Source organism: Lynx rufus, unplaced genomic scaffold (genome assembly GCF_022079265.1).
Source record: "Lynx rufus isolate CCGP_SWC_20201006 ecotype Redwood Valley unplaced genomic scaffold, mLynRuf1.p SCAF_13, whole genome shotgun sequence".
NCBI lineage: Eukaryota > Metazoa > Chordata > Mammalia > Carnivora > Felidae > Lynx > Lynx rufus.
The window spans coordinates 58,333,123-58,359,249 of NW_025814827.1; the positions used below are offsets into that span (position 1 = coordinate 58,333,123).

General features: G+C 44.3%; 1 protein-coding gene across 1 annotated transcript; it reads right to left on the reverse strand.

Moving 5' to 3' along the window:
- Positions 1-20,476: 20,476 nt before the first annotated feature.
- On the reverse strand, positions 20,477-24,161 carry FOXA1 (forkhead box A1). The gene is made up of 2 exons (XM_047074642.1): positions 24,090-24,161; positions 20,477-21,829 (listed from the first exon to the last, which is right to left on the reverse strand). The coding sequence occupies exons 1-2, from the start codon at positions 24,159-24,161 to the stop codon at positions 20,477-20,479; spliced, it is 1,425 nt and encodes a 474-aa protein (XP_046930598.1).
- Positions 24,162-26,127: the final 1,966 nt, after the last annotated feature.

Here is a 26,127-nt window from a genome sequence, read left to right on the forward strand (position 1 = left end):
CTTCCCAGAGGAGATGGTGTTTGGGTTAAGTGCCACTGGGACTAGTAATTAAGGAGTGCATGGTGATTTTAACCAGAGCAATTTCTACTCTAATAAGATACAAAATCCAAATTGCAGACAATTAGAAGTGAAGGAAACATAGAAATGGAGACAGTGAGTGTAGACTGCTTTTCCCAGGAAACTACCTTCTAACTCTCCTTACTTGCTGCCTCTGAATAGATTTAATAAAGAATTTACATATTGCACAACACAATTAAGTGCTGTTGCTAGTAATAGATTTTTTTCTGCGTGTTAGTGAATAAATCATATTCCATTTGTACAAGCTCAGTAACATGAACCTTCCAGCAAGAGCCTTATCGCTTGACAGAGGATCAGAGCTACACCTTTCATTGTCAGTGTCTTTGATCCCCAATTCTTCTCTTCCCCCTTTCTATTCTGGACCTTCACAGTCTCAGTTGCCAAGTATACCTGGATGAAACTTTCTCTTTCCTCCCTGTCTTCTTCCATCTTTCTCATAATTTCTCTTTGTACCTCTAACCATATATCCTCATGTGATCCAAATAGTTTAGTATCTATACTATTATAGATAGTAATGTAGTATACTATATTACTATAGTAATAGTATATATTATAGTATATATATATATAATATATAGATATAGTATAGTATATAGTATATATAGATAGTAATATAGATATAGTATCTATACTATATTAGCATCTTTCTGATGCTAAGTATTACTTACTGAATACACTTCCACATTTCTTAGAGCATTCAAGGCCCTCCAGACTTTTGTTCCAGACACCTTCTCAGCTTTATCTTCCTGTACCCTCCTCTTTCATACTTCAACTTCACCGTCCCCTGTATACACCCTAAACTGTCTGGCTTCCATTTCCTGACACTGTTAACCCCCACCTGGAAGTGCCCTCTCCCTCCAATCTCATGTCTAAATCCTGTCTGACATTTATGGTCTTACTCACTTGTCATATTCCCTATAAATTCCTTTTTTGATCTTCCCAATAGTACTTTTTTTTCTCTTTTATTTTTTATTTTTTAAAATTTACATCCAAATTAGCATATAGTGCAGCAATGATTTCAGGAGTAGATTCCTTAATGCCCCTTACCCATTTAGCCCATCCCCCCTCCCACACCCCCTCACAAACCCTCAGTTTGTTCTCCATATTTATGAGTCTCTTCTCTTTTGTCCCCCTCCCTGTTTTTATGTTATTTTTGTTTCCCTTCCCTTATGTTCATCTGTTTTGTCTCTTAAAGTCCTCATATGAGTGAAGTCATATGATTTTTGTCTTTCTCTGACTAATTTCACTTAGCATAATACCCTCCAGTTCCATCCACGTAGTTGCAAATGGCAAGATTTCATTCTTTTTGATTGCCGAGTAATACTCCATTGGTGTGTGTGTGTGTGTGTATCCATTCATCTATCGATGGACATTTTTGGGCTCTTTCCATACTTTGGCTATTGTTGATAGTGCTGCTATAAACATGGGGGTGCATGTGTCCCTTTGAAACAGCACAGCTGTATCCCTTGGATAAATGCCTAGTAGTGCAATTGCTGGTTCGTAGGGTAGTTCTATTTTTAGTTTTTTGAGGAACCTCCATACTGTTTTCCAGAGCGGCTGCACCAGTTTGCATTCCCACCAACAATGCAAAAGAGATCCTCTTTCTCCGCATCCTCGCCAACATCTGTTGCTGCCTGAGTTGTTCATGTTAGCCATTCTGACAGGTGTAAGGTTGTATCTCATTGTGGTTTTGATTTGTATTTCCCTGATGATGAGTGATGTTGAGCATTTTTTCATGCGTCGGTTGGCCATCTGGATGTCTTCTTTGGAGATGTGTCTATTCGTGTCTTTGGCCCATTTCTTCACTGAATTATTTGTTTTTTGGGTGTTGAGTTTGATAAGTTCCTTATAGATTTTGGATACTAACCCTTTATCTGATATGTCATTTGCAAATATCTTCTCCCATTCTGTCGGTTGCCTTTTAGTTTTGCTGATGGTTTCCTTTGCTGTGCAGAAGCTTTTTATTTTGATGAGGTCCCAGTAGTTCATTTTTGCTTTTGTTTCCCTTGCCTCCAGAGATGTGTTGAGTAAGAAGTTGCTGCAGCCAAGATCAAAGAGGTTTTTGCCTGCTTTCTCCTCCAGGATTTTGATGGCTTCCTGACTTACATTTAGGTCTTTGATCCATTTTGAGTTTATTTTTGTGTATGGTGTAAGAAAGTTGTCCAGGTTCATTCTTCTGCATGTCGTTGTCCAGTTTTCCCAGCATCATTTGCTGAAGAGACTGTCTTTATTCCATTGGATATTCTTTCCTGCTTTGTCAAAGATGAGTTGGCCATACGTTTGTGGGTCCATATCTGGGTTCTCTATTCTGTTCCATTGATCTGAGTGTCTGTTCTTGTGCCAGTACCATACTGTCTTGATGATTACAGCTTTGTAGTATAGCTTGAAGTCTGGGATTGTGATGCCTCCCCAATATTACTTTTATTCTCCATCTCAGTTTTTTATGTGTCTCTATGCCATTCATTTATTCAGCAAAACTTTACTGAGTACCTACTATATGCCAGAAACCAAAATGACCATTTTCTACTTTTTTTTCCCCACAGTTGACTAACTATTTTATCTCACCACTCCTATCACGCTAAATTCTTTAAGATCAAGAATCATCTAATATAGCTCTGGAAGTATCTATTACAATGCTTTCCACTAGTAATTGTACAAGTGTGTTGATTTCATTTATTAATGAATAAATTAATCTCAAATGGAGATCCATCCTCTGAAATTCAGTGAAACAAAGATAGCACTCAAATCTTTTATTCTCCCTGCCATGAAGTTCTCTCCTATCATTGTCTGCAAGAATATAGTTTGTCACTTCCTCAGTTTAACTGTCTTATGGCACTTAACAAAATGGTATTTGGCTTCCTTGTATTTGTTCTCTTAAATTCTTCCCTATCTTCAGCTCCATATATTCCACTGAAAGATGCCAAGAGTTGTAATATTAATCAAGTCCCTCCACTTTACCTCCATGACGACCTTACTTATGGTATGGTGACCATGCTACAATTTCCTTCTTAAAAGGGTCGTTCAACTCCAGTTTCCTTCTTTTGACCTATCCTACATAAGTTAGCTTTGAATTTAGACTCAGATTGTATTTGTTTTCAAATCTTTCCTCTTTCTGTAGCCATTACAAAAACTGTTTAATACTAACACACTTCCATTTCTTCCCTGATCTTCCATCTTCTTGCTATTTGGCAACAATCTTAGTTTAAAATGTGCTTCACTTCTAGAACATTCTACCTCTTCACTCTCATCAGCACAGTTTACTTACTGTATCACTCCAGCTATCTTTAACACAGCTTAAAACCTGTTTTTAAGGGAGTTTTTAAAAATTAACCTAGATTTGTGTGTCACTAGATTTTCTATATATTGTTCAATCACTAAAGTAATTGAAACAAATTTTATTTATCCTTCTCTATGAGTCCTCTGCTAAAGACATTACCTAATCCAAATAGTGTAATATTCAATATGAATCCCATACACTGATCTGTATTTTAAATGTAAAGTTTTGCTTTTCATGATGGTGTTAATCTGTGGTTTTCTGCCCTTTAAGTAGAACAAATATAATAAATAGTGCCAAGATACTCAACTCTGCTAGAATTACAATATATAAGCAAATGATCTTTATTGACTAATTAACCAAATACAGAAAAATTAATGCTAGCATAACATGACTTCAAACATATTCCAGTTCCTAAAATATGGGTAAGAGACTGAATGTGAGGCTTGAATGCAAGAATTACCAAGATTTGATGGTCAGCGACTAGGGTTTAGAATATAATAAGGAAAAGTCTTCTTCTTCCAACTATAACAGAGTTGCTAAAATCTGATTAATTCACTCACTGAGAATAACTATAAAACTTGGACAAAATACTTTACTAAAAATATAAAGAACTAAGAAGAGACTTTGTCAGTTCCATGATGCTGGGGAGACAAAAATTGGAGGGCAATTCTCACCAAAGAGCAGAGACTCAGCTTTGGGGTCAGATCTAGGGAAAGCTATTCCATAGGAGTAAAGATACATTGTAAATAGAACAGCTTCAACTATATCAAGGTGATCTTCCCAAATTCACATACGCCTAAGATACTCACCAATACAAGATGGAATTTGGAGGAAGGATGGGGAATTTGCCTGTGCTCTAGACCCTGCACTGAATAGGAGGCTGCCTGCCACTGGAGGAGATGTCTGGGGCCTGCCTAAGACCAAGATGGGAGCTGGAGAGCTGAGTAACCCTCCCTGACCCACTGTGAGCCTTGCATCTAATAGCAGGTAACAGCCATGTACTTCTGGGGGGAATAAAAATATAGAAATAGACTCTGTCTATGCTGCAGGCATTGATAGCCTGCTGAAATCTGAGGGTGGAACAGAGAAACTGAGAAAAGAAAGAAAGAAAAAAGGAAGGAAGGAAGGAAAGAAGAAAAAAGAAAAGAAAGAATGAAACAAAGAAAGAAAGAAAAAAAAGAAAAGAAAAGAAAAAAAAGAAAGAGAAAAAAACACTTCCAGCTCTCTAGGCCTCACATTGAATACAAGTTGTGGTAATCCAGCCCATCCCTGGAAAAACTTTAAATCTGTGGTACACTAAAGACAACTATAGCAATCACAAACCCCAGCTCACCTCAAGTGCTTACTAAATTCACTCCAATGCCCACACTCATGGCCTGACAAAAGAGATATTCCCATTTTGGGCATGTACCTCAGTTTCAATTGCTCTTTTATATATCATATTTGACATTTAATTTAAAAAAAAAGAAGAAAAAAAAAAGACACACTGGAAAAGACACCAAGAGAACCATGTGAAAAGATAAAATAGTCAATAGAATCAGACCCAGAGATGACCCAGATGTTGGAATTATCAGACTTTGATAAGAGAAGAATAAAAAGACATATTAATTTAAAAATAGTAACAATAAGATTGTTAACTTCTCAGAATAATAGAAAATAGAATAAAATGAAAAAAAAATGAAATAAATTAAAAAAATAAAACTTCAAAGTGCTGAAAGTAAAAAATCAACAACCTAGAATTAAATGCCCAGGGGAAAATAAATGAGAGAATATCATAAGCAAAGCTCAACTAAAAGAAATCCTTTGGGGTGCCTGGGTGACCCGGTCACTTAAATATCCAGCTCTTGGTTTTGGCTCAGGTTATGATCTTACAGTTTGTGGGTTCGAGCTCTGCATCAGGTTCCACACTTGCAGTGTGGAGCCTACATTCTCTCTCTCTCTCCTTCTCTCTCTCCTCTCTCTCTCTCTCAAAATAATATTTTATTATTTGTTATATTGAACAGTAATCTATCTTCTTGAATTTCAACCTCCTGACCCTAATTCTTCCCTCTACAATTACACACAAATAATTCTAATTTCTCTCACGTATGCTTGAAATATTATAGTACCCTCCAACGCAACAGAAATGTTTTATTCTGTAGCCAAACATCCCCAATTTAAACTGTCCTTTGCAAGATGTGGTCCAGTACTTCTCTAACCCAGAATCTTCTAAATGTACCTCACTTTCTTCATATTTCTTAAATAGATCCCAACACATGAAACAGAGTCTTGTAGAAGCATCTGGGTGGCTAGGTTGGTTGAGTGCCCAAGTCTTGATTTCGTCTCAGGTCATGATCCCAGGGTTGTGGGACCAAGCCTCACATGGTCCACTCAGTGTGGAGCCTGCTTAATATTCACTTTCTCTCTCTCTCTCTCTCTCTCCCTCTCCCTCTCCCTCTCCCTCTCCCTCTCCCTCTCTCTCTTTTCCTCTCTCTCACTCTCCCTTTGCCCCTTCCCCCCGCTCACACACTCTGTCTTTAAAATAGTAATCCAAGGCATTCTTGCTTTCCCTACTCCATGTATGCAGCAATGACATTTATCTTTTTTAAGGGGAGAAAATCATGCTATTTATTCATATGTAATTCCTAATTTTACTTCTGTGAAAGCTCTGGCTTCAAGAGGTTAGGATTTATTTTTGTTCACTTAAAGCTATTGCTCAGAAATATTAGGCTAGGAATAGTGTACAAACAAGACTTGGACAACAAGATTCTGAAGGCTATTTTAACAGATAGTGCACAGTAGTATGGGCTAAAATTGTGACCTTTGGGATGTCAAAGAAGGAAAGATTGGGATAGTGGGTGTATTGATACGGCAGACTAATTTTAGGTGGACGGGCAATAAGAGGGCAATAATGAGTCAGTGATGACTATGACTTTTCAAGCCTTAGTAGCAAAGAGAATGAGAAAAATATGGAAGTCAGGAGGCATGCCTTGTTACAGGGAGACATGTGTTGCTCTAATTTAAATTTATTGAACACTTGTAGAGAGGTATAGAAATAAGATGGGGGATTTTGTGGAGGACAGGAATGGACTTTTAGCTTCATACATGATAGCACAAGCCATAAGACAAAGGAACAAAGGGCCTATCAATGTCCTCTAGCCAAAGACCATCAGGAACATAGTATGATTGAACAAATTGGCTTTCTTACTTGTTTGCAAACAAGACCACACACGATAGGGGATCGCATGGCATTTCAGTAACTTATTATAAGATAAGGGCTCATGATAGATATTTTGGGGGAAGATTCAAGAAAGTACGACTTTGAATTGGCTACTGTCAGGATATAAGGGTAATTCTGTCATTGGGTATCTCAAGAAATCTTATTTAGAAAGAGGGAAGACTAGAACAAAGCTAAAGCTATCATTTGTAAAGAAGCAACAGTTACTAGTATTAGCAAGCATGAGGATTGTTTGCTATCTTTGTGGTTTGCAGTGACTTTATTTTTGTCTGTACTGGGACAAAATTACAAAGTGGTCTTTTTGTCTCTCCTATCATTAGAGTGTCCTTGTCTAAAGTTGGTGTTTAGTAAAAATAGTTTTTGTTTCGCAGGAGAATACCTAGGCCTACCTGTGAATGCCAGGCCAACTCCTAAAAACACCATAGCCTAGCTGGGAGCGTCAAGCCATTTTCCAAATGTTAGGGGTTGTTTTTGTCTCTCAGATTAATGGACTTAGCCTTGGGGAACTACAGTGGAAGCTGGAACAGACACAAAGATATTTACAGAGATAGAGAAGCAGTCCTGAGGAAGTGGAGAGTGAGGAAAGGCTAGTGCCAGGAGGTCCTTGGTGGGAGCGTGGTCACTATGGCTAAGAATATTCAGAACTGTTTGAGACTCTGGGTGTGGGGAAATGAAGTAAAAACATCATTGAATCAAGGTATCACTGATGATCTTCAGGGCAGAAGGTTTTTGGGTGTTTGTTTGTTTGTTTGTTTGTTTGTTTCAAGACAAGGGGCCACAGATCAAATTGCAGGGCTATGGAGAAATAGATACTGTGGGTGAAGACCACTCATTTGAAAATTTTGGCAGTGAAAAGAGCAAGAGAATATGAACTAGAAAATTTTGTGAAATCAAATTTTCCCACGAAAATAGAGGTAACCATTACATGTTTGAAGCTGAGGAGAAGGAACCATTGGAAACAGCAACAATGGAGATGGTAGTAAAGCAGTAAAAAACAAAAACAAAAAAAAAAAAACAAAACAAAAAAACAAGAGAAGGGTCTGAGACAAGAACCTCAGGACTCCTTGACATCCTGGACTAGTAGAAGAGAACATACTGGTACAGAAATAGACATGTTGAGTTGGGGTACAGGGTAGATGAAGGAATGGATGACAGGTAAAATGGGCTTTTTCTCTTTTTCTTTTTCAGGGAAGTTAGAAACTAAGATCATCAACAAAGGGGAAAGGGAGATGCAAAAGTCTGGAGGAGCTTTAAGTCATCTGCTAAGAAGTTGTTTAGTAAATCAACAAAAGATACTGGTTTCTATTAAGTCATCTCTTTTATTAAAGAAGAAAATATAACTGTTGCTGTATATTATTAATTTATGGAGGATTAGAAGCAAGAGCCCTTCTCTTCTCAAAAGCCGGGGGTGGAGTAGGGGGGATGGTCGCCATATTTTTACATAAGAGTGGTACAAACAAACTTTCTAGATTAACTATTACTTTACACATTTGTAAGTTTTATTTTGGCTTTTGAATACTGTATCGCCCAGAGGGGGGAAGAAATCTTGCTGTTTTCAAAAGCTAAAGAACATCAACCAGAGACAATAGCCATCCAGAAGGCTGAATTCCATAGTATCTAGAGCAAAGCAAATTAAGGTCTCCACTCGCAGTCACAGAAGTGGACTCCCTGCTTTCCGCTGAATTCTGCGTATGTGTATCTAAATAACTAGCTGGCCTGCTCCTTCCTGGTATTAGCTGTGATTGAGAGATAACTCACCCGGCGGCGGTGGCGGCGGCAGTTTTTGTGCACGCAGTAGCACATGCTCTTGTGAGCATCAAAAGGAGATGAAGCCTGATTAACCATTTTGAAATCTATCGGATGAGGAGAAGTCCTTACAAAACAACTTTTATACGCTTTAATTAAAAACGTGTTCCGGCAGCTCAGAGCTGAATGGGCTTCAGGGGGAGCAGGGCTGAGCCGGTTGCTATGACGACACCAAATCTTTTCACGCCTGGCCCTTCCCCAGCACACTCTGTCTAGCTCTGTCCAGCCATTAATTTGCCTCCATCCCATCTCTCACTGCCCCAATCCCTTGGTCTGGGAGGCAATGGAAGACCCAGTACCATCTACTTTTTCTGCTATGGCATCTCTCCCTCACTCCTTTTCCCTCATCATTTCATGCCTTATATTTCCCTGCCAATCTCTATTTTCTTGTTTCTCTTCAAAACAAGTTTACCCCGAGTTGAAAAAAAAATTTTTTAATGGGAGGGGGGGGTCACAGCATAGTAATTACTGCTTATTACCCCTCATGATAAATCCAGTTTTAGGGATCTTGAGTATAGTCAAGAAGGACCTCACTATGTTCTACCCTTTTTTTTTTTTTCCAGGCTTAAGACTGGCTACTACACCACTCTTTCTGATGCTGAAGATAAAAAAGACTATGTTTCACTCTGTTTTAAAGTTAATTTGTGCTTATTAAGATCTCAGGTTATTCCACAAACAACTGGTATTTGTATCAACTGGTAACAATTGTAAGTGACCGTAAGACTTTGAAATACTCTGAAACATTGCAGACCTCACTTTATGTAAGAAGGCTCTTTGAACATTTTTAAAGTAGCACTTTTTATACAGAGACTTAAATAAAACCCAGTGCTATCACTTACTGTACCATAATGAAACAAAAATCGGATGGAACTTGCCCATCACAGAACCTAACTTGAGAGAATCTGGTATCTTTCAATCTTGTAGTCAGTGCATTTGTAGACTATAATATTATTAAACAACTTCTTAATGTTACTCTTTGAATCATCAGAAGCCTTACAACTTTCATCTTGATTACAATTCCAATTTTCCCTTTCACCTATTGTGTTTTATAAGATAAGATAGGTGAGTGGAATGCGCTCATTTGTCATTTGTTCTCTCTACGTAACGCAGTCTCCTCTTACTGTGGTTACACTTCCAAAGTGAATTATTTGTCAGATTCAGTAAGCATTTCCTTTCTAATTGCCTAACTCAGTAGAGATGTTGTAACTTAAGAGACGGGTGTGGTCTGGAGTGTTGATCCTCAACATAGCATGGTCCAGTGGTCACTGTATACGAAGTGAGCCCATCAGAGCCGTGGGAGTCCAGATGAATCTGAGATTCCAAATCATAATATAACTTTGAAGCTCCAGACTCTGGCATCCCTGGAATTGAAATTTAGAAATTTAACTTCTTTTTAGAAGTTTTATAATGAACTTCCTCAGTCTTTTTACTATATAAAACCCTGACATAATGTATTCCTGACAGGCCACATGCAAATCTGTGGGCCACACACAAGTTCACAAATACTCTAAACTCTCTCTAGTACAAGGAACAGTCTCAGGGTTGGTTTCTAGATTCTATTCTTATAATTTAAGGACTTACCACATTTTAAGAGGTTGAAGTCCTTTGACTTCTTATCATAGTCATACTTAAAATGTGAAGAAGCTGCATGACCTAGTATTGGATGGCATCTCACAAATGGACCCAGTCTCCTGTTTGTAATTGCCTGATGTAATTCAAATGAATTATTGAGGTTTAACTTTATTATCCCCTTCTCAGTATTAAGAGTAAAAAATCAAAGGCTTATACATCCTAAAGGTGTTTTCCCAGCTGGGGCACTTTATTGGATCAATCTTAGGTGAGAATTAAAGGAAGTAAAGGTGTATAGATCAGCTAAATACATAGAGGCAGGCATTCAGGTATCTGAAACAGGTTTTAGAGCTAATAAAAATGTATCCTCAAAGAGGTATACTTAAAACGTAAGTCCATTTTACCTAAATATCAGAGAAAATATTCCATTGGCAAAATGTTTTGCAATGGGTATAGTGCTTCTCCATTACACTGATAAAAAAATGGGAGTCCTTCAATTCTTGACATTCAAATCTATTCTGGACCTGGCCTGGAATAACTTTGAGGGGAATAATCTTGCAGGTGAGTGGACTAGAAAACACAATAAATAAGTCTTTTCCATCACCATATTCTATGGCCCCATGATTCAGTGAATCTCAAGACTAAGTGTACTTAGGGTTTGCACTTTAGATAATACAGAATTATCATTTCTACTGAAATGTTTTACATTTCCTTCCCTCCTAATTTTGTTTCAGAGCCAAAGACATCCACATGAAAATCATGGTATATTGTGTTTACTAATTCATCCATCCTATGGTGCCCTGCTTACTTGAAGTCACATAATCCTTCATGTGTGCTCTGGCACCAGACAAATTGTTTATGTGATAAACCACAGGAGTGTCCTGTGGCTTCTGGGGTTTGGTAGATATATGTCAGAATTAAAACTTTTATTCAGAGAATGGTCCTTAGACTGGGTCTGCAATGTAGTTACTCTGAAGTACTCAAAATATCATAAAAGTTAATTCCCAGATACCTCTATCTAGATAGAACTTATTCTGGCCATACATATTATGTTAAAGTCTTATTCAAGTTGTTAATCTGTAAGATCTAAACCACTGCCATCTTTACCCTGTGTAAATGCCTTTAGTTCCACAATATTTTGAAACATGTGAAGGACGCACAACAATCTATCACATGTGGAATAACGTGTCACAATTAAGGACAAAGATTAAGCCTCCCATTGATGTTACAAAAGAGATCTTTTTAAGGTGACTAAAGTAACACCACGCTGGAAATATACTGGTCACCAGAATTCAAACCTATTCTTTAATAGATTAACAAAAGCTGGGGTAAGGGTCCAGAAGAGAAGTCACGTATTCTTTGATAACTTGAGATAAGTATTGGGAGTTTAATAACTTATCTAAAGAATAGCACTGCCCATGGACTTCTCAGAATATCTGCAAGGTAAATGTTTTACACCCTTTTTGATGTAAATGAAAAAGATTTCACAAAAGCAAATATATGTTTTAACATAAGTTATATTCAGGATGCTGTTCTATAAGACAAAAAGAAAAGGTAAAAAAGGAAGGAAGAAAGAACTGAAGCCTTCTTTTTAATCTTACCTATCATACTGGATTTTTTTCTCTCCTCTCCTTACTCCAAGTGCCTAGACCTAAAAATTGGAGTGGTCAGAGTTCTAGGGCTAAATTTGTAAATGTTACAAATAAATAAATGATGAAGGGAAATAATTAAATAAATAAATTCCTGTATCTCCTGATGAGAATAATACCTAGCTGAAAATATTAATCTGAAATGCTTTTCTTGCTTTACTCAAATCAGCAGATCACTTTATTGATTTCATGCTTTGGGGACAGTTTTGTGGATGCCAAGGTCTCATAGATGCTCCCCTAAATCAGATATTTAATTGTATGTGTACACTCTATATATTAGAGCCAGCACATATATACTGTAGGGGGTGTGTGTGTGTGTGTGTGTGTGTGTGTGTGTCTAATTCCCTGAAGAGAAAGGCGAGGAATCCATCACTTGAAGATTGGCATACTCATGACAAATTGGCAAGGAACTACTAATCCTAATCCATGGTTCCTAACAACGTTCCATAAGTGTTGTTGCAAAACAAAAAACCCAAACCACTTTAAGTTTTATTATTCTTTATCTGACTGACATAAAACTGCAATACATACCTTCCTCAGTAATGGTGAGGGGGGCAAATAGGATTGTGTAGGAAGAATACCCAGTAATGATGACTGAAAGTCGTATTTTAGACACTAAACTATAGAGGTCTTCTTGGATCATGATTCTTAGGGAATTTCCTGCTGTCTCTGCCTCTCTCTCTCTCTCTCTCTCTCTCTCTCTCTCTCTCACACACACACACACACACACACACACACACACACACCCTGGGTCAAGGCACGTGATACTGCCTGTTTTAGTCTGTTTTCACCTCCGTTCACTCGGGATAGCAGAGAAGCAGAGGCTAGAGGTGTCTGAAAGGGCAAGCATGCCAGTGGAACCCGGGAGGAGGCGCTGACGTCCAAGTCGCGGTCCCGGGCGCAGTGTCCACGCAGCCGGAAGCAAATGGGGTGGTGCAGCACCCCCGGCACCGGGACCCTGCGCCCGGATGCGGGACGCGGTGCCCCGGCCTCGGCCAAGACCGCCGAGGCGCCGTTGTGCGATCAGTGCGGGTGGCTGGCGTGAAAGCGGGTGTGGAGAGCATCAGCAGAAAATGACTCCAGAGCAGGGGCGATTGAAATCCCCGTTTATCGGTGCTAGGTTGAAAGTAAAGCTGGCTCCGAACCACGGGCACCGGGACTGGGCGGCGCGGCCGGGATGCCGGGAGCCCTTTGCGCTCGGCCGGGGGCGCCTGGCGGCCTTTCAGGCCTGCACGCCTCGGGCGCCAGGGACGGCTCTGCAACCGGAGTCGCGGAGGAAGGAGAATAAACACCCAGCCCTCGAGGCGGCCCTCGGGGAATGACTGCAAAGGGAGACACGAAAAATAAATCAAACGAGAGTGCCGCCCCGCCCCCTCCCGGCGCAGTCTCCTCAGGCGGCGCCGCCCGTCCTGCAGCCTCGGGGCGGGCCCGCGCCTTGGGGCAGCCCGAACCCGGGCCGGGCCGGCGGAGTCCGCGCCTCGGAGCTGGTCCCAGGAGCGCGCATCGCCCGCCCGCCCCGCCCGGCCGGGCCCCTCGGGCTGCATAGAGCCCTGCTTTGCTCTTTTCGTTGGCCAAGCACAATTGTGTTATTGGAGATAATGAATTCAATCCCCATCAAAGGGCATTAGGCTCGCCCGGGCCCTGGAGTTGCTGATGCCTTTTTTTTTTTTTTTTTTTAACTAGGAATGAAAGGCTGTGGAGGAGAAAAAAAAAAAAATTTCTGTGGGGGAGCCTTTCCCCTGATCGCCGCTTTTGAAGTGAAGGGGCCCGGCCATTGTTGTTCACCTCGCGGCCCATACGGCTGAAGAAAGCCTGGGCTTTTGATGGGCTGAGAACCGCCTCGGCAATGAGCACCACGTCGGGCCGCGCGGCCTGCGGGCAGCATATGTCTCGGGGCGCCCGGGCACCGTCTGGCGGGCGGGGCGGTAGGCCTGGCGGGGAGGGGGCCCCACCGCGCCAGCAGCCTGGGAGGCAGGGACAAGGCCCGCATCCAGAAGCCGCGTCCCCCCGGGGCCGCAAGGTCTCCGTTTCTCGCGCCCACTTCGTGGCGTGACGCGGGGGGTCCCATCATCTATGGGTGATCAGTGAAGACCTCTGACCGGGAGGCCAGCCCTTTGTAGGTGAGGGTGGGGACGGCAAGGGTCTCGGGAGCGCAGCGAGCCTGGTTGTCAACCATCAGAACCGAGCAACTAAGGTATCCGGCTTAGCTAGAGCTGGATGAGTCTGCGAAGGCGTTCCCCTCCGAGAGGGCCAGCCCTGCCGCACGCAGTTAAGATTCTGCGCCTGTGACTCGGCACCGCGCAGCGCGACCGGGCTCCCGGCGGGGATGAGGGGACCACGGGAGGGCAGACGGACACCCAGCAGCAGGCGCGCGGCCCGCTCAGCCAGCAGGGCGGTTTCTCCAGCGTGCGCGGCGTCCCGCCTCGCAATTCTGAACCCAGCACAGGACATTAGCACCAGACCACCTTTTCCAAAAACTTGTTGCACGAAGTTAATTAAGTTTACTTTCAGTGCCCTTAACGTGAACTTTCCTCACCTCCATTCGCATCCCGCGCCCCCCTCCGCCAACCCTCCCTCCTCTGAACTCCGGCCCAAGGGTCAGCGACTGGAGCTGTTCCATTCCCTTCCCGGTCTCCACCCCTCCCCCCGCTACCCCCCACAAAGGATCCGGGTTATCCGCCCCATTAATATATTAGCCAGGCATAACACAAAGGAAGCGCGTGTCGGCAGAAGGCAGTGTGACTCCGGGGAGAGGTGAGGAAACCTGGACGTTGCCCTGCGCCGCAACACGGCTCGTTGCAGTTTGAGCTGATGAATCGGCCTCCACCCAGGCAAAAGCGGTGAAAGACGCGGCGGGAGTTGGCGCTCCGGCTAAGCAGACGTTGGGTTAGGCGGTTGTGGCTGGGCTATGGGAGTGAAGAAGCGCAAGGCTCCCAGGTGGGACCCAGAGCTAGGGGAACGTTCCAAAAATGCATCGGTCAACTGGATCGCGCAAAGAAAACCAGCTCTCTAAGAGTGTAGCACTAAATGGGAGCCTCCTACCTCCCTCGTGCATAATGAGTCCTTAAAGTTAAATATATAAACGAAACAAACCACCACGAAACCCCTTACAGTTCTCATTATATTGGTTGTGTTTTAAAATACCAGCTCTTTGGTGTAAAAGAAAGGGAAAAAACAACAACAACTGACCTAGGACATGATTAGACAAGCAAAGGAGTAACTAAAATTTCATGGGAGAGAGGAAAGAAACTAAAGAGATTTCCGGTTGAATGCATTGTTCCCTATTTCGAAGTAGTCCTTTGGGGGGTATTTCCAGGTTGTTTTTCTGGGTTTCAGGGATTTTTTTTTTTAAAAAAGACCGTGATGTAATCTTGAGGAGAGAAATATAAAGTCAACCAAGGGAAACCTCACACTTAGAACTGGGAGTCAGGCCTGCCTTAGTACTGGCCGCTCTGAACTTGATCTTGATGGGACTTGACCAGCATCCCACCTGGATTCGGAGGTCCCCAAGCACCTATTTCATTTAAGCCTTTTCCTTCCCAGATTTTGAGGGAGAATATTCTGCTTTTATACTTTACATTGAGTAGAACATATAGAAGTGGCATCTAGAAAGGAGGTGGCTTCTCACTTTCTTGGGCTACAGAGGAGAGCCTGTGCTTACCATGAGCTCTGCTTTTTCTGCTCTGTAGTCATAGCTGACATAATTGGAGAAATGAAGAAGTTAGAGAAAGGTAGCAAGTGAGGATTTCCCTCTTGTCAGGTTTTTAAAAAATGTTTATAGTAAGAAAATGTATGCATTGTACACGTTAAAATTGAAATGCATGGGTATTCTCCAACTCCATATTGCTTGCCAGAATGATGGCTGGAGTCGAGGGTGGTGAGGGTTGCAGTCTGCAGGGTCCAAAGTTCAGTGAACCCAGCTAGACTGGGAGCTAAAAGAGAGACACCAATGAAACCATTATGGCCTTAAATGTAACTATTTGGAAGAAAAAAAACCAGAACATTTAATCTGTTAAATGTTATTTGGATACACCAAAGAGGATCAGTGGTAGAAAATAAAACTTGCAGAAGTGGCTGCTGTAAAAAACAACACACCTTATATCTCCCCAAATAGATTCTATTTCTAGATGGAAAGGTTGTAGAATCTTCCAACTTGTTTCATTTTATTACACTCTTACTCTCATGAGTTTCTGTGGATGTTAATGATTCCTTGTATTTGAGAAAATCTTATTTCTAAATTTCTGCATAACTTATTGACCTATTTTGTCCAAGGTAGTTTACAAATAGTCAACGTTTTGCACATAATTATCTCGAACTAATTAGACATTATCTTAACTCCATTTAGTTGCAAAACATTTTACTACAATTCAAATAAGCGATTAAGATTTAATTTTTGAAAATAAAATATTTCTACAAATTTATTAAACATCTATTAAATAATTTAAGCAATTTTATCTTTTCAATGAGTATTTCCTCTTGACATATTGAAGTATCACATTAAAATACATTATAGCTAAATGTTCTACATTATTACTGCTAAATCAACAGAAAACCAATTGATCTTAAGGAAAGGTTAATTAATTTGGGCTACAGGTCTCCTACTTTGGTCTGCATTGAAAGGAATTTGAATTGATCGCAGAAGTTTTTGCAAAGAAACTGAATAAGCATTTTTGTGGAACTGAGATCAATTTTTCAAAGTGCCAAAACAAAATTTTTACATTTTATCACTCCAGGAACTCTTTTATGCTGTAGACCATTCAAATCTGTTAGACTCCTGAGAAAAACAATGTTTTTTTGTATGCTTTCAGTGAAATCAGTTGAGTATTCTAGGCTTCAGAAAATGAAAACAGAAGTTAAGAACTTTAATAGGATTGCTTGTTTAATCCCTCCTCCCTTAATAATTCTCACCAGCTTATTCTATGAACAGTTCAAGAAGGGACAATGGAAATTACATTTTATTTGTGACGTACACACTGTAATAGCCATCATGTAGAAACAGACCGAGCTGTCTTCTACTTGGGAACACTTCTAAGTTGTGTAGTTTCTGGTGAGCTTTTCTTCTTCCCTGTGTTTAGTTGTCTTCTTCTCTTTATATCAATTTAAAAAATGCGTCAGTCCCGGAACCAGGTGAAAGTTACATGTAAAGTTCTCTTCCCCTGGACTCCACTCCCAAAACAGTTTTGTTTTTTTTCTAAAAGTGCTCAGTGGTGGCGTCGTCACTGCATCGGAGGGCCTCGGCAGCTTTGCTCTAGGGTCTGTAGGAAGGGTTTTGTTTTTTGGGTTTTTTTTCTTCTCACTCCCTCCCGCCCCATCCGGAGACCCCTCCCCCACCACGAGGGAAATTCCTAAATAAAACGAGCCCGGTGGCCCGCGGCTGAGCGGTCAGCATCCCCTTTCCGGCCCTCATCTACGGGAGTGTCCGAGGTGAAGAAATACAGAAACTCGACGACGAAAAGGGGGGCGGGCGGGGGTCACGAGAAGGTGCCGCGCTCGAGGAGGGTCCCGGCACTCCCTCGGAACCACAGATGTTTTCCTCCTGGCCCTGGGGCGCGGCGCCCCAGCCCCGGGCGTTCCGGCGTTTGTGTGTCCGGGTTTCCGAGGAAGGGATTACGCAGCGGGAGCAGCCGCGGCAACGCGGGCGTTGGGCCACAGTAGCGGTAAAGCGACGCCTGGCCTTCTTTGTTGACTTTTAGGTCTCGGGCTCAACAGAAGATTTATTCGCTAGGAGGGGAAAATGCCCAAACAATGAAGAACTAACTGCACTTGTCACCCCGAGATGCTTGCGGGCCTGCTCTGTCCCTCTTCCCCGGCAACCGGCTGCCTTTGCCCCAAACGGCGCACAACCTAACGCGCGGGGCGCAGATCACCTCGGCCAGACGTTGCAGAGCGCGCGCAAGGTGCCCGGGGAGGGGGGAGGGGGCGGTTTACGGCCCAGAGGTGGCGGAAAATCGCCTGAGAACCCCACGAGACCAGCTCCCCGAGATCCACCGTGCTAGCTTCTCAGGCAGATTTCCAAAGTAGCCTCTGTGGTCAGCCAACGGCGCCTCGCCCCCCGCAAGCCTAGAAAAAGTCTTTGCCAAGTAACAGAGAGCTAAGGCCGACTTAAGCCCAGAGGGTGAAGCAAAACATTAATATTGCTAATTTGTTAAAGAGAGGAAGGGAACATCACCGAGGGGTAGACGATTTAGATTCAGTGCGGCTGGTAAAATTCCTAGGCCCAAACTCACGCCCTCATATCACATTTGGAATTCGAATTTACCAACTTTTGTTTACCTGCTATATAAATATAAGTAACTATTGAGATTGAAAGCTTTTTCCTCTCTTTGGGACTTTAATGTCCTCCCGAGAGGCCTCTAAATTAGGTTTTGAAATTATTCAAACCAGTTATTTCTCTCTCCTCCTTTCATTAGCTGAAGTGTGTGTCGGGGGGGGGAGGGCTTGGATTTCTGGATTTTTCTCAAGTGCTACACGCCACCCCTTCTCTCATCTGGGGAGGCAATTACGCGATAATTAAGGGACTCACACAGCTCTTTTTATCTTGTCCGCAGTGTGGAGTGGGGCGATCAAAGTAAAGGCTGTCCAAGTTCAAGCTTTGGCGAGGATGGAGTTCATACACAGGGGCTCAGGCAGGCTAGCCTCTGCTTGGGCTGGTGTTGTTATTGTTGATGTCAATCCGAACAAGACTTACAAAGAAATAGGTGGACTGGAAAGTGAGCCTACTATCAAAGGAGATTAATGATTTTGTGATCTCAAGCAACTGTAGGGGTGTGAAGTTGCATTTAAAAGCTTCTTAGAAGGCAAACAAATCAGCTTTAAGTTCTCAGGAATGATATTTTTAGAAACCGTATTTTTAGAAGTATCTTCACAAAATACAAAATAGCAGCTACCCTGAAATGTCCTGATGGCACAAAGCTTCCCCTGCAGGAGTGAATTAACTTGCCTCCCCTTCACCCCCTCCAAAGCAACCATGATGGTTGAGTTTTGTTTCTCTTTTAATGGAAAAAAAAAAAAAAGAGTTCAGGATTCTTTGTTGTGGACAACTTAATTTTATCAGCCACATATGATATTTTATTCTCCTAGAATACTTCTCAGATAAGGGAAAATTATACATTGAGGAAGGGGGCATAGTAGTTATATTAATGAATTTGATTTCATTGTGGACAGGCTCAAAGGAAACATAGAAGGCTTAAGCTCATCTCAAAAACTGAAGTAAACATTACCGGGAATAAACAATCTTAAAAATCTCAATTCTTGGGATATCACATCAATTTATCTACCCACTTTTATTGCATTACTGTAACTGCTTTTTACTAGCCTCAAGTTCATGTAATAAACATAAACAAAACAATTTTGTTTTAGATCATTTTCCTTTTTGCCATTTATATTCAGTGCCGGACTTTGCAAAATATCATAATCAGAATTCCTATTTTGGACTTAATTAAGGAAAATAACAGAAATACTTTTTTTTGTTAACATTTGATTTATTTAAAGTCCTTAACTGCAAATGATCAAGAACATATTCCACGGCTTAAAATTTATCATTTTTGTTATTTAAATCAAAATATTTTAATTACAATCACATTGATAAAATTAACATTTTTAATTTGTAATTTTAACCATCATTTAAAGTAATTTCAACTATAAAGAAAAAAAAAGGAATAAACCATGCAATAAATTAACATTGAGAAAGCAAAGAAGAAGAATGAAACCCGTCTGGCTATACTAACACCATGTCCAGCTGTGAAAAGTGCATTAACACTGAATGAAACAAGCACATGATGGCAATAATTAAAATGGCCACAATCAATTGGATTTTGGGATCTTGGACCAAATTTTGAAATACCACTCCCTATATCTTATCTCTCCTCCAACATTGTAATATTCCCTTTTTCCTGGAAAAAATATTATTTAAATGGTATAGATACAGAGAAGCTAATTTTATACATGTTCTGTGACCTCAGAATGACATGACAATGGCACTCTGCAAAGCAAGGAGCAGAGTTATTGAGGATTGCAATTCTTGAGGAATTGATTCCCAGGGCTATATGTGGGTAGAGAGGACAAGGGAGAGGGGTGTCTTTGCAACTTCTTGGTCAGGCAACTCTTGAAAATGTAGCATGTATAACACCTACGTATTACTTCTATATGTTATGCAAATATATGGAGGATGTCTACATATCTGAGCATGTGCATAAATAAGTTCGTACATAATATATATGTATTCCATATCTGAATGTATCAGAAATGTAAGCTGAATAACGAATGGCTCTGATGTTTATAATCAGTTTATGTTTTGCTGCATAACAGCAGTATTGTCCTTCAAATACTTTTAATAGTCCCTAGTGTCTACTTGTTTCTTCACTCTTTCAGTTCTTATGGTTAAGAGTATTGCCATAGACCTGTAAACTTGTGGAGAGGTCAGGTGGTGGAAGGGGGGGAAGCACAAACAAATATTTTACAAGTTTGACCATCTTTCTTCTTCTTCTTTTTTTTTTTTTAAATAAACCCTGCACAGACTGGAATGTGTCTGGAGGGGAAAGAGGGAAGGGACAGGAATAAGGAAATAGGAAGATTTTATATATACATTTGTGGATCGTTAAACTTGGCAGGAAAAAATTTTTTGTTGGTTTGGGATGGGTTTTCTTTGTAATAATATACACAAGGCATTTTGAATACAATAACAAAGTAACAGTCCTTTGCACTGGGGAAAAGGTTGTGCACACACACACAAAAAAAATGAAATAAAAATAGTTGGGATTTTATTATGCTGTTGTCGGCTCGATATGTGTGGTTTGGTTTGCTGTTGATTTTCTCTCTGTGTGTCTCTCTCTCTCTTGCTACCAGCATGGCCATGCCAGACAAACCCCCAGTCCCAGGGAGCTAGGAAGTGTTTAGGACGGGTCTGGAATACACACCTTGGTAGTACGCTGGCTCCAGGGCTGAGGGCTCGATGGGGCTCCTGGTGGCCACCGAGGCGCTGCCGAGCGGCAGGCTGGCGGGCAACGCAGCGCCATAGGGCGAGTACTGTAGTGCCTGCTCGTACGCCTTGAAGTCCAGCTTGTGCTGCTGCTCCGAGGAGGACATGAGGTTGTTGATGGAAAAGGGGTGGTTGAAGGAGTAGTGGGGGTCCCCTTTCAGGTGCAGCTGGGACTCGTGGGGTGCTAGGCCATGCGCCGGGTGGGAGGGAGGCACAGAAACCAGTGCCCCTGGCCCAGAGCTGATCGGGGGCGCCGCCGAGGAGGCTGGAGTCTTCAACTCCGAGGCGCCCCCTGTCGCTGTCGCCCCGCTGTGGTCCAGAGTCTGGGGGCTGGCAGCCGGCCCGGGGGCCGGCGCGCCCTCTAGCTGGCCCGCCTTACCGTGCACGCCCCGATGAAGGGGAGAATTGGCACTGGGGTTGGCGGCGCTCGAGGGGTCCTTGCGGCTCTCCGGGCCGCCCTTGGCGCCGCCGCCGCCGCCGCCGCCTCCGCTCCCGCTTCCGCCCCCGGCCCCTGGCTGCTTCTCACACTTGAAGCGCTTCTGTCGGCGCAAGTAACAACCGTTCTCAAACATGTTGCCGGAGTCCGGGTGCAGCGTCCAGTAGGAGCCTTTGCCTGGCTTGTCCGGGGATCGCGCCACTTTGACGAAGCAGTCGTTGAAGGACAGCGAGTGCCGGATGGAGTTCTGCCAACGTTGCTGGTTCTGCCGGTAATAAGGGAAGAGGTCCATGATCCACTGGTAGATCTCGCTTAGCGTGAGCATCTTGCTGGGCGCCTGCTGGATGGCCATGGTGATGAGCGAGATGTACGAGTAGGGCGGCTTGGCGTGCGGGTAGCTGCGCTTGAAAGTCTTGGCGTCGCCGCCGCCACTCGCTCGGCTGCGGCCCAGGTTGGACGGCGCGTACGCCATGGGGCTCATGCACGGGTTCATGGCAGCGGCGTAGGGGCTCAGGCCGTTCATGGAGGCCGCGGGCTGCGCGCCCATGGCGCCCATGCCGCCGGGGCTCAGCGTTGTCCCCATGGCCGTCACGCCCGCAGCCGTCATGCTGTTCATGGCGCCCGCGGAGCCTCCTGGCATGCCAGCCACCGCGCCCGGACTCAGGCCGGCGCCCAGGCCCGGGTTTGCGTAGGACATGTTGAACGAAGCTGGGGTCATGTTGCCGCTGGTGGTCATGGTGTTCATGGTCATGTAGGTGTTCATGGAGTTCATAGAGCCCAGGCCCGAGTTCATGTTGCTGACGGGGACCGAGGAGTAGGCCTGGAGCAGAGATAGCAAGTGAAGAGGCCCCAAAGGGCGGGGTTAGTGGTGGGCGCGGGAGGCCGATCCTCCCGGGGCAAACCCGGAGATTTGCAGAGAGCATTTCTGCAAAGCATAGGACCCCCCACCCGGGGCAAACCGTCAGGCGCCCTCCCTAGAAAGAGCAAAAAAATGTCTTGCGCGGCAGGGGAAAAATCCTATCGCGGCAGGCATGAAAGAGAAGCGCTCACAGAAAATATGTCCCCAGGAAGATGTGTAATCGCCTTACATGCCAGGCCCAGGGGCCGGCTTCTGGGGTCCCTCCACCGCCTACCCCATCGCCTACCCCATCCAGTTGGTATCCCAGTCTCCACCCCAGGCCGGCCTCAGCAAAGCCCTTTTGGTTAAAAGGAGTTTTAACCAAACTAGAGAAAAAAGGCGGTGCAGCCTGGGGGTGTGCAACAGAAACACCAGCTCTGTGCCTATCTTGCCTAAGCCTGAGCTGACCGCGGAGCACTCTGTTGTACGGGGTGGCTGTTAATTAAACTCTCCCTGATAGGACTAATCATTCATGGCCGTATGACCCATCCATTTCTCAACAACTGGCTTTATACACCCTTAGCATTTTTTTTCCAAATGGTGACTTTGTTATAATATTTACGAGTACTGTTTCCCATCTACTTGTAGCAACTGTAATATTAAAAGGGAAAGAAACTCAAGTTAAATAAGTTTGGAGAAAAATTAAAAATAGATCTACAAGAAGAGAAGGGGCAGGGAGGGGTGATTAATAATATCAATGCACTACACTTAACTTTAGCATGACTTCACATGTACATCTCTTTAAGACATTCAAAAACTTGCATCAATTTCGTTATCTATTTTCAGCCCCATAACATTTAAAAATTTTGGTGACACAGTTTGTTGGTATAATCTATTTTGTTTCACATACTGTTATGTTGCTGCGGATCATTTCAAAGACTGGCTTTAAAATCTCACTTTAAATTTCTAAATCAAAGTCGACTTACTTTCTCTTAATGCTATTCTATTTCCCAATTCTCAGCTTTAACCTATAAGGAAGCTCTTTCCATAGGGGACTTCATTGACTAGTGGGTCAAGATGACTGCATTGAATTAAACCGGAGGAAGAATTCTGAGCTCATTTTTAAGCCAACAGTAGGAGAAAACCCTTATCAACAGCAATTTGGGAATGCACTATATATGTTAACAGTATACAGAGACATAAAAACTTCTGATAATTTAATAAAAATAATATAAATTTTTTCATCAGCAAATACAATTCCATTTGAAAACATAAAATCTGTACAGATTTAACACTCTGCTATGGTATGCAAATAAACTCAAGCTAAGTTTGTAAATATAAAAATATACAAATCTAAATAAAACAATTACCATAAAAATATTTCCTGATTCTACATTTTTCTGTCCATGTCTTAAAGTATTTTTTTACTTTCTCTTTTTTTTTTTTCTTTTCTTCTCCCCAAGATTATTCCAAGGCAATATCATTAAGTGTTTTTAACAATGGTGAACTTTTGGGGGTTAATCGCCAGCTGTTTCCAGGGAAATATTTCTAGTAGATGGTGGTCCTGCCTGTACCTGGTTTTCCTCACAATCCCTTTGTGCACATTGTAAAATAAACCACATGAACGTGCCACCAAGGGGACAATGAAGAGAAACAGGTTCCCGGTTCGCCGTGCTGGAGGAAAAGTCAGTTCGCACCAGCGCCACCCAGCGGTTCTACGGTAGAATGAGCACACTTCTCCCCAAACAGGGCTTTTAAAGAAGTTTCATAAAATTTCGGAATCGTTTCATTATTAAGACGCTCAACTTAACGGCGGCGCGCTTTCATATGAAGACATCTTCGAATTCAACCATGGGAGGAAGAGGTCGCCCTGCAGACAAGCTCTGTCTTTCCTAAAGTTACCTCCAACTCGTGCCGGCGCCCGCCCGCCAACCCGTGGCACCCCGGGCCTGGTTCCGGCTCTCGCTCTCCGCAAAGAGGCAAGTGCTTTCCAGAGAGGGTGCTTTAAAAGCCCACAGTTTCCTAAAACCTTCTGGCCCGCTCCAAGCGCCGAGATCCAGCCTCCCTCGCGGGGCAGCGGATCCGGCTCCAAGGCCCGACCAAGGCCTGGTCGGGATCACATCGGGGGGTGGGCAGGCAGCGATGGCACGGAGAAGGCGCCCACAGCCCGCCAGCCGCCCACCCTGCCGGGCGTCCCCCCGCACCGGCTTCGGGAGCGTCCCGCCTGCCGCCCGCCTCTCACCTCCTGTGTGTCCGCGTAGTAGCTGTTCCAGTCGCTGCTCTCATGCCCTTCCATCTTCACAGTCCCTAACATCCTGGAGCCACCCTGCCCGATGCAACCATCCAGCCCTGTGCGAAGCGACGGGGCAGCCGCGCGGCGCAGGGCGGGGGGCGGAGAGCCGAGCAGCTGCAGTCACCCGAACGCCCGCGCCAGCCCAACGCCACCCTAGCAAGGAGGAAGCCAGGCGCTGCGGGGCGCGGCGTGCGCGGCGGAGGCGGCGCGGCGGGCGGGGGCAGGCGGCGGCCGCGGAGCGCGGCGCCCGGGAGCGCCTCCGCGGGAAGTGAGCGGGTGGCCTCTGCGAGACGAGTGCAGTTGAGCTGATGTGGATCTTACGTCGCTCGAGTGCCCACCTCCTCGTCCTCTCCCCATTTGTCCGCCGCACAAAGACGCTCGCACCTACAAAGCCCGAGGTGCACCTGCGAGGCGACCGCCCGCCAGTCCAGCCGCCGCGCCTCCCGCCCAGCGGCGCTGCCACTGCGCGCCCCCTGCGCCCCCGCCCGCCGAGCCCCCTCCCTCAAACCCGGCCCTCACTTTGTTTGCAAAGCAGCGTAATTGGTTTAAGCCCGGAGGCTGGGGGAAGAGGGAAATGGGGTTGGGGGGGGGTAACCCCCTTTGAAAGAGGAAAAAAGAAAAATAGGCGGGGCCGGGCAGGCTAACGAGGGTTCTGGATAGGAACCGCGCAGCCGGAGAAAGGCTGGGGGCGGTGGCGTTGGAGCCCCGGCTCGCAGGGCAGTGCCAGCTAAATGACCCCAGGGTCCCTCCCCAGGGGGACCCACCGCTTTCCAGGGGCCGCCGGCTGCAGCCCCGTCCCGCACCCCTCTTGCTCTTCTGCCCGCTTCCAGCCCCCACCGTCCTGATTACTGACCCAAAGTTCAACCCTGGGAGACTGGAGAATACAGACCAACCCCTTCCCCTGATTTCAGGCTTGCAAAAGGAGAAAGCCCCACTTTTGCCCCTTCACTAGAAACTCGGCCATCTGAGTTTCTCAACCTAGCCGAGTGACGTTAGGCCTATCTGGGCTCCTGGCTAGCAGAGTGGAGACGCTGCCACGAAACCCGTACCTGCGGCTAAGAGCAGGTGAGTCACAGCACCGTTTTATATCTTTATGACATAACTTTTTTTTTTTTCCGCCTCGGTCCGCTCTACTTCCCTTGTCATCTGTAGCGATCATAAAGAGGAAGAAACTGAGAACAGATGTCTGTGTGATAGGGCAGGCGCATCCGAGTCGGGCCGTCCTCCTCTGCCCAGCTCCTCCTCCTCCTGCCCCCCTTCCGCAAACCCCGGGGACTGAGCTGAGGCGACCGTCTGGTTTCTGATAGGGAAAGGTCAGGGGGAGGGGACATCTCCCTAAATGCGCGCGTTAACTGGGAGAGCATGAACCGAGGTGCCGGAATGCATCCGCTCCGCAAGGGAGGTGCCAGGCTTGAAGCCAGGGATGGCGTGCGGCGGTCCCTGGTCCCATCCCAGACCCAGAGGGGCCAGGCTAGCGCCCTGGGCGCTTGCGTGGTTCCTAATGGGTCTTGGACATTGGCGGGAAGTTTTCCCCCAAGCAAAGCCTCTTGGTCCTATAAGGTCCTGGATAGTGGATTGCCCACAAGTCCTGGGGAGAAGGACCAACTGATAAGCACTGAGTTGGTGATAGGCTGTGGGATGGTGCGTGTATTTCTGAGTATGTGACTGTGCCTATGTGTGAGCTTCTTACTGAGTGTGATCATGTCTGTTTCTAAGTGTGTGGGGTGACCACGTGTGTGCTGTACCCTAGGTAGAACCCACTAGTTTTCTTGAAGTGACAACAAAATTAAATCTTTCTAAAATGACTTAAGAATCTGCAAAATATTCTTGTTTGGCAAAGTTTTAAGCATGTTATTAATCTCATATTAAGAAATGTGTTTTAACTTGTCTTTCAGATACCTTTCTCCCCTTGTACTTTGTTCTTTCAAATCTTTCTTCCTTGAAATCTGGCAACAGAATTACGTTAAATCCTTGAACCAAACAAATC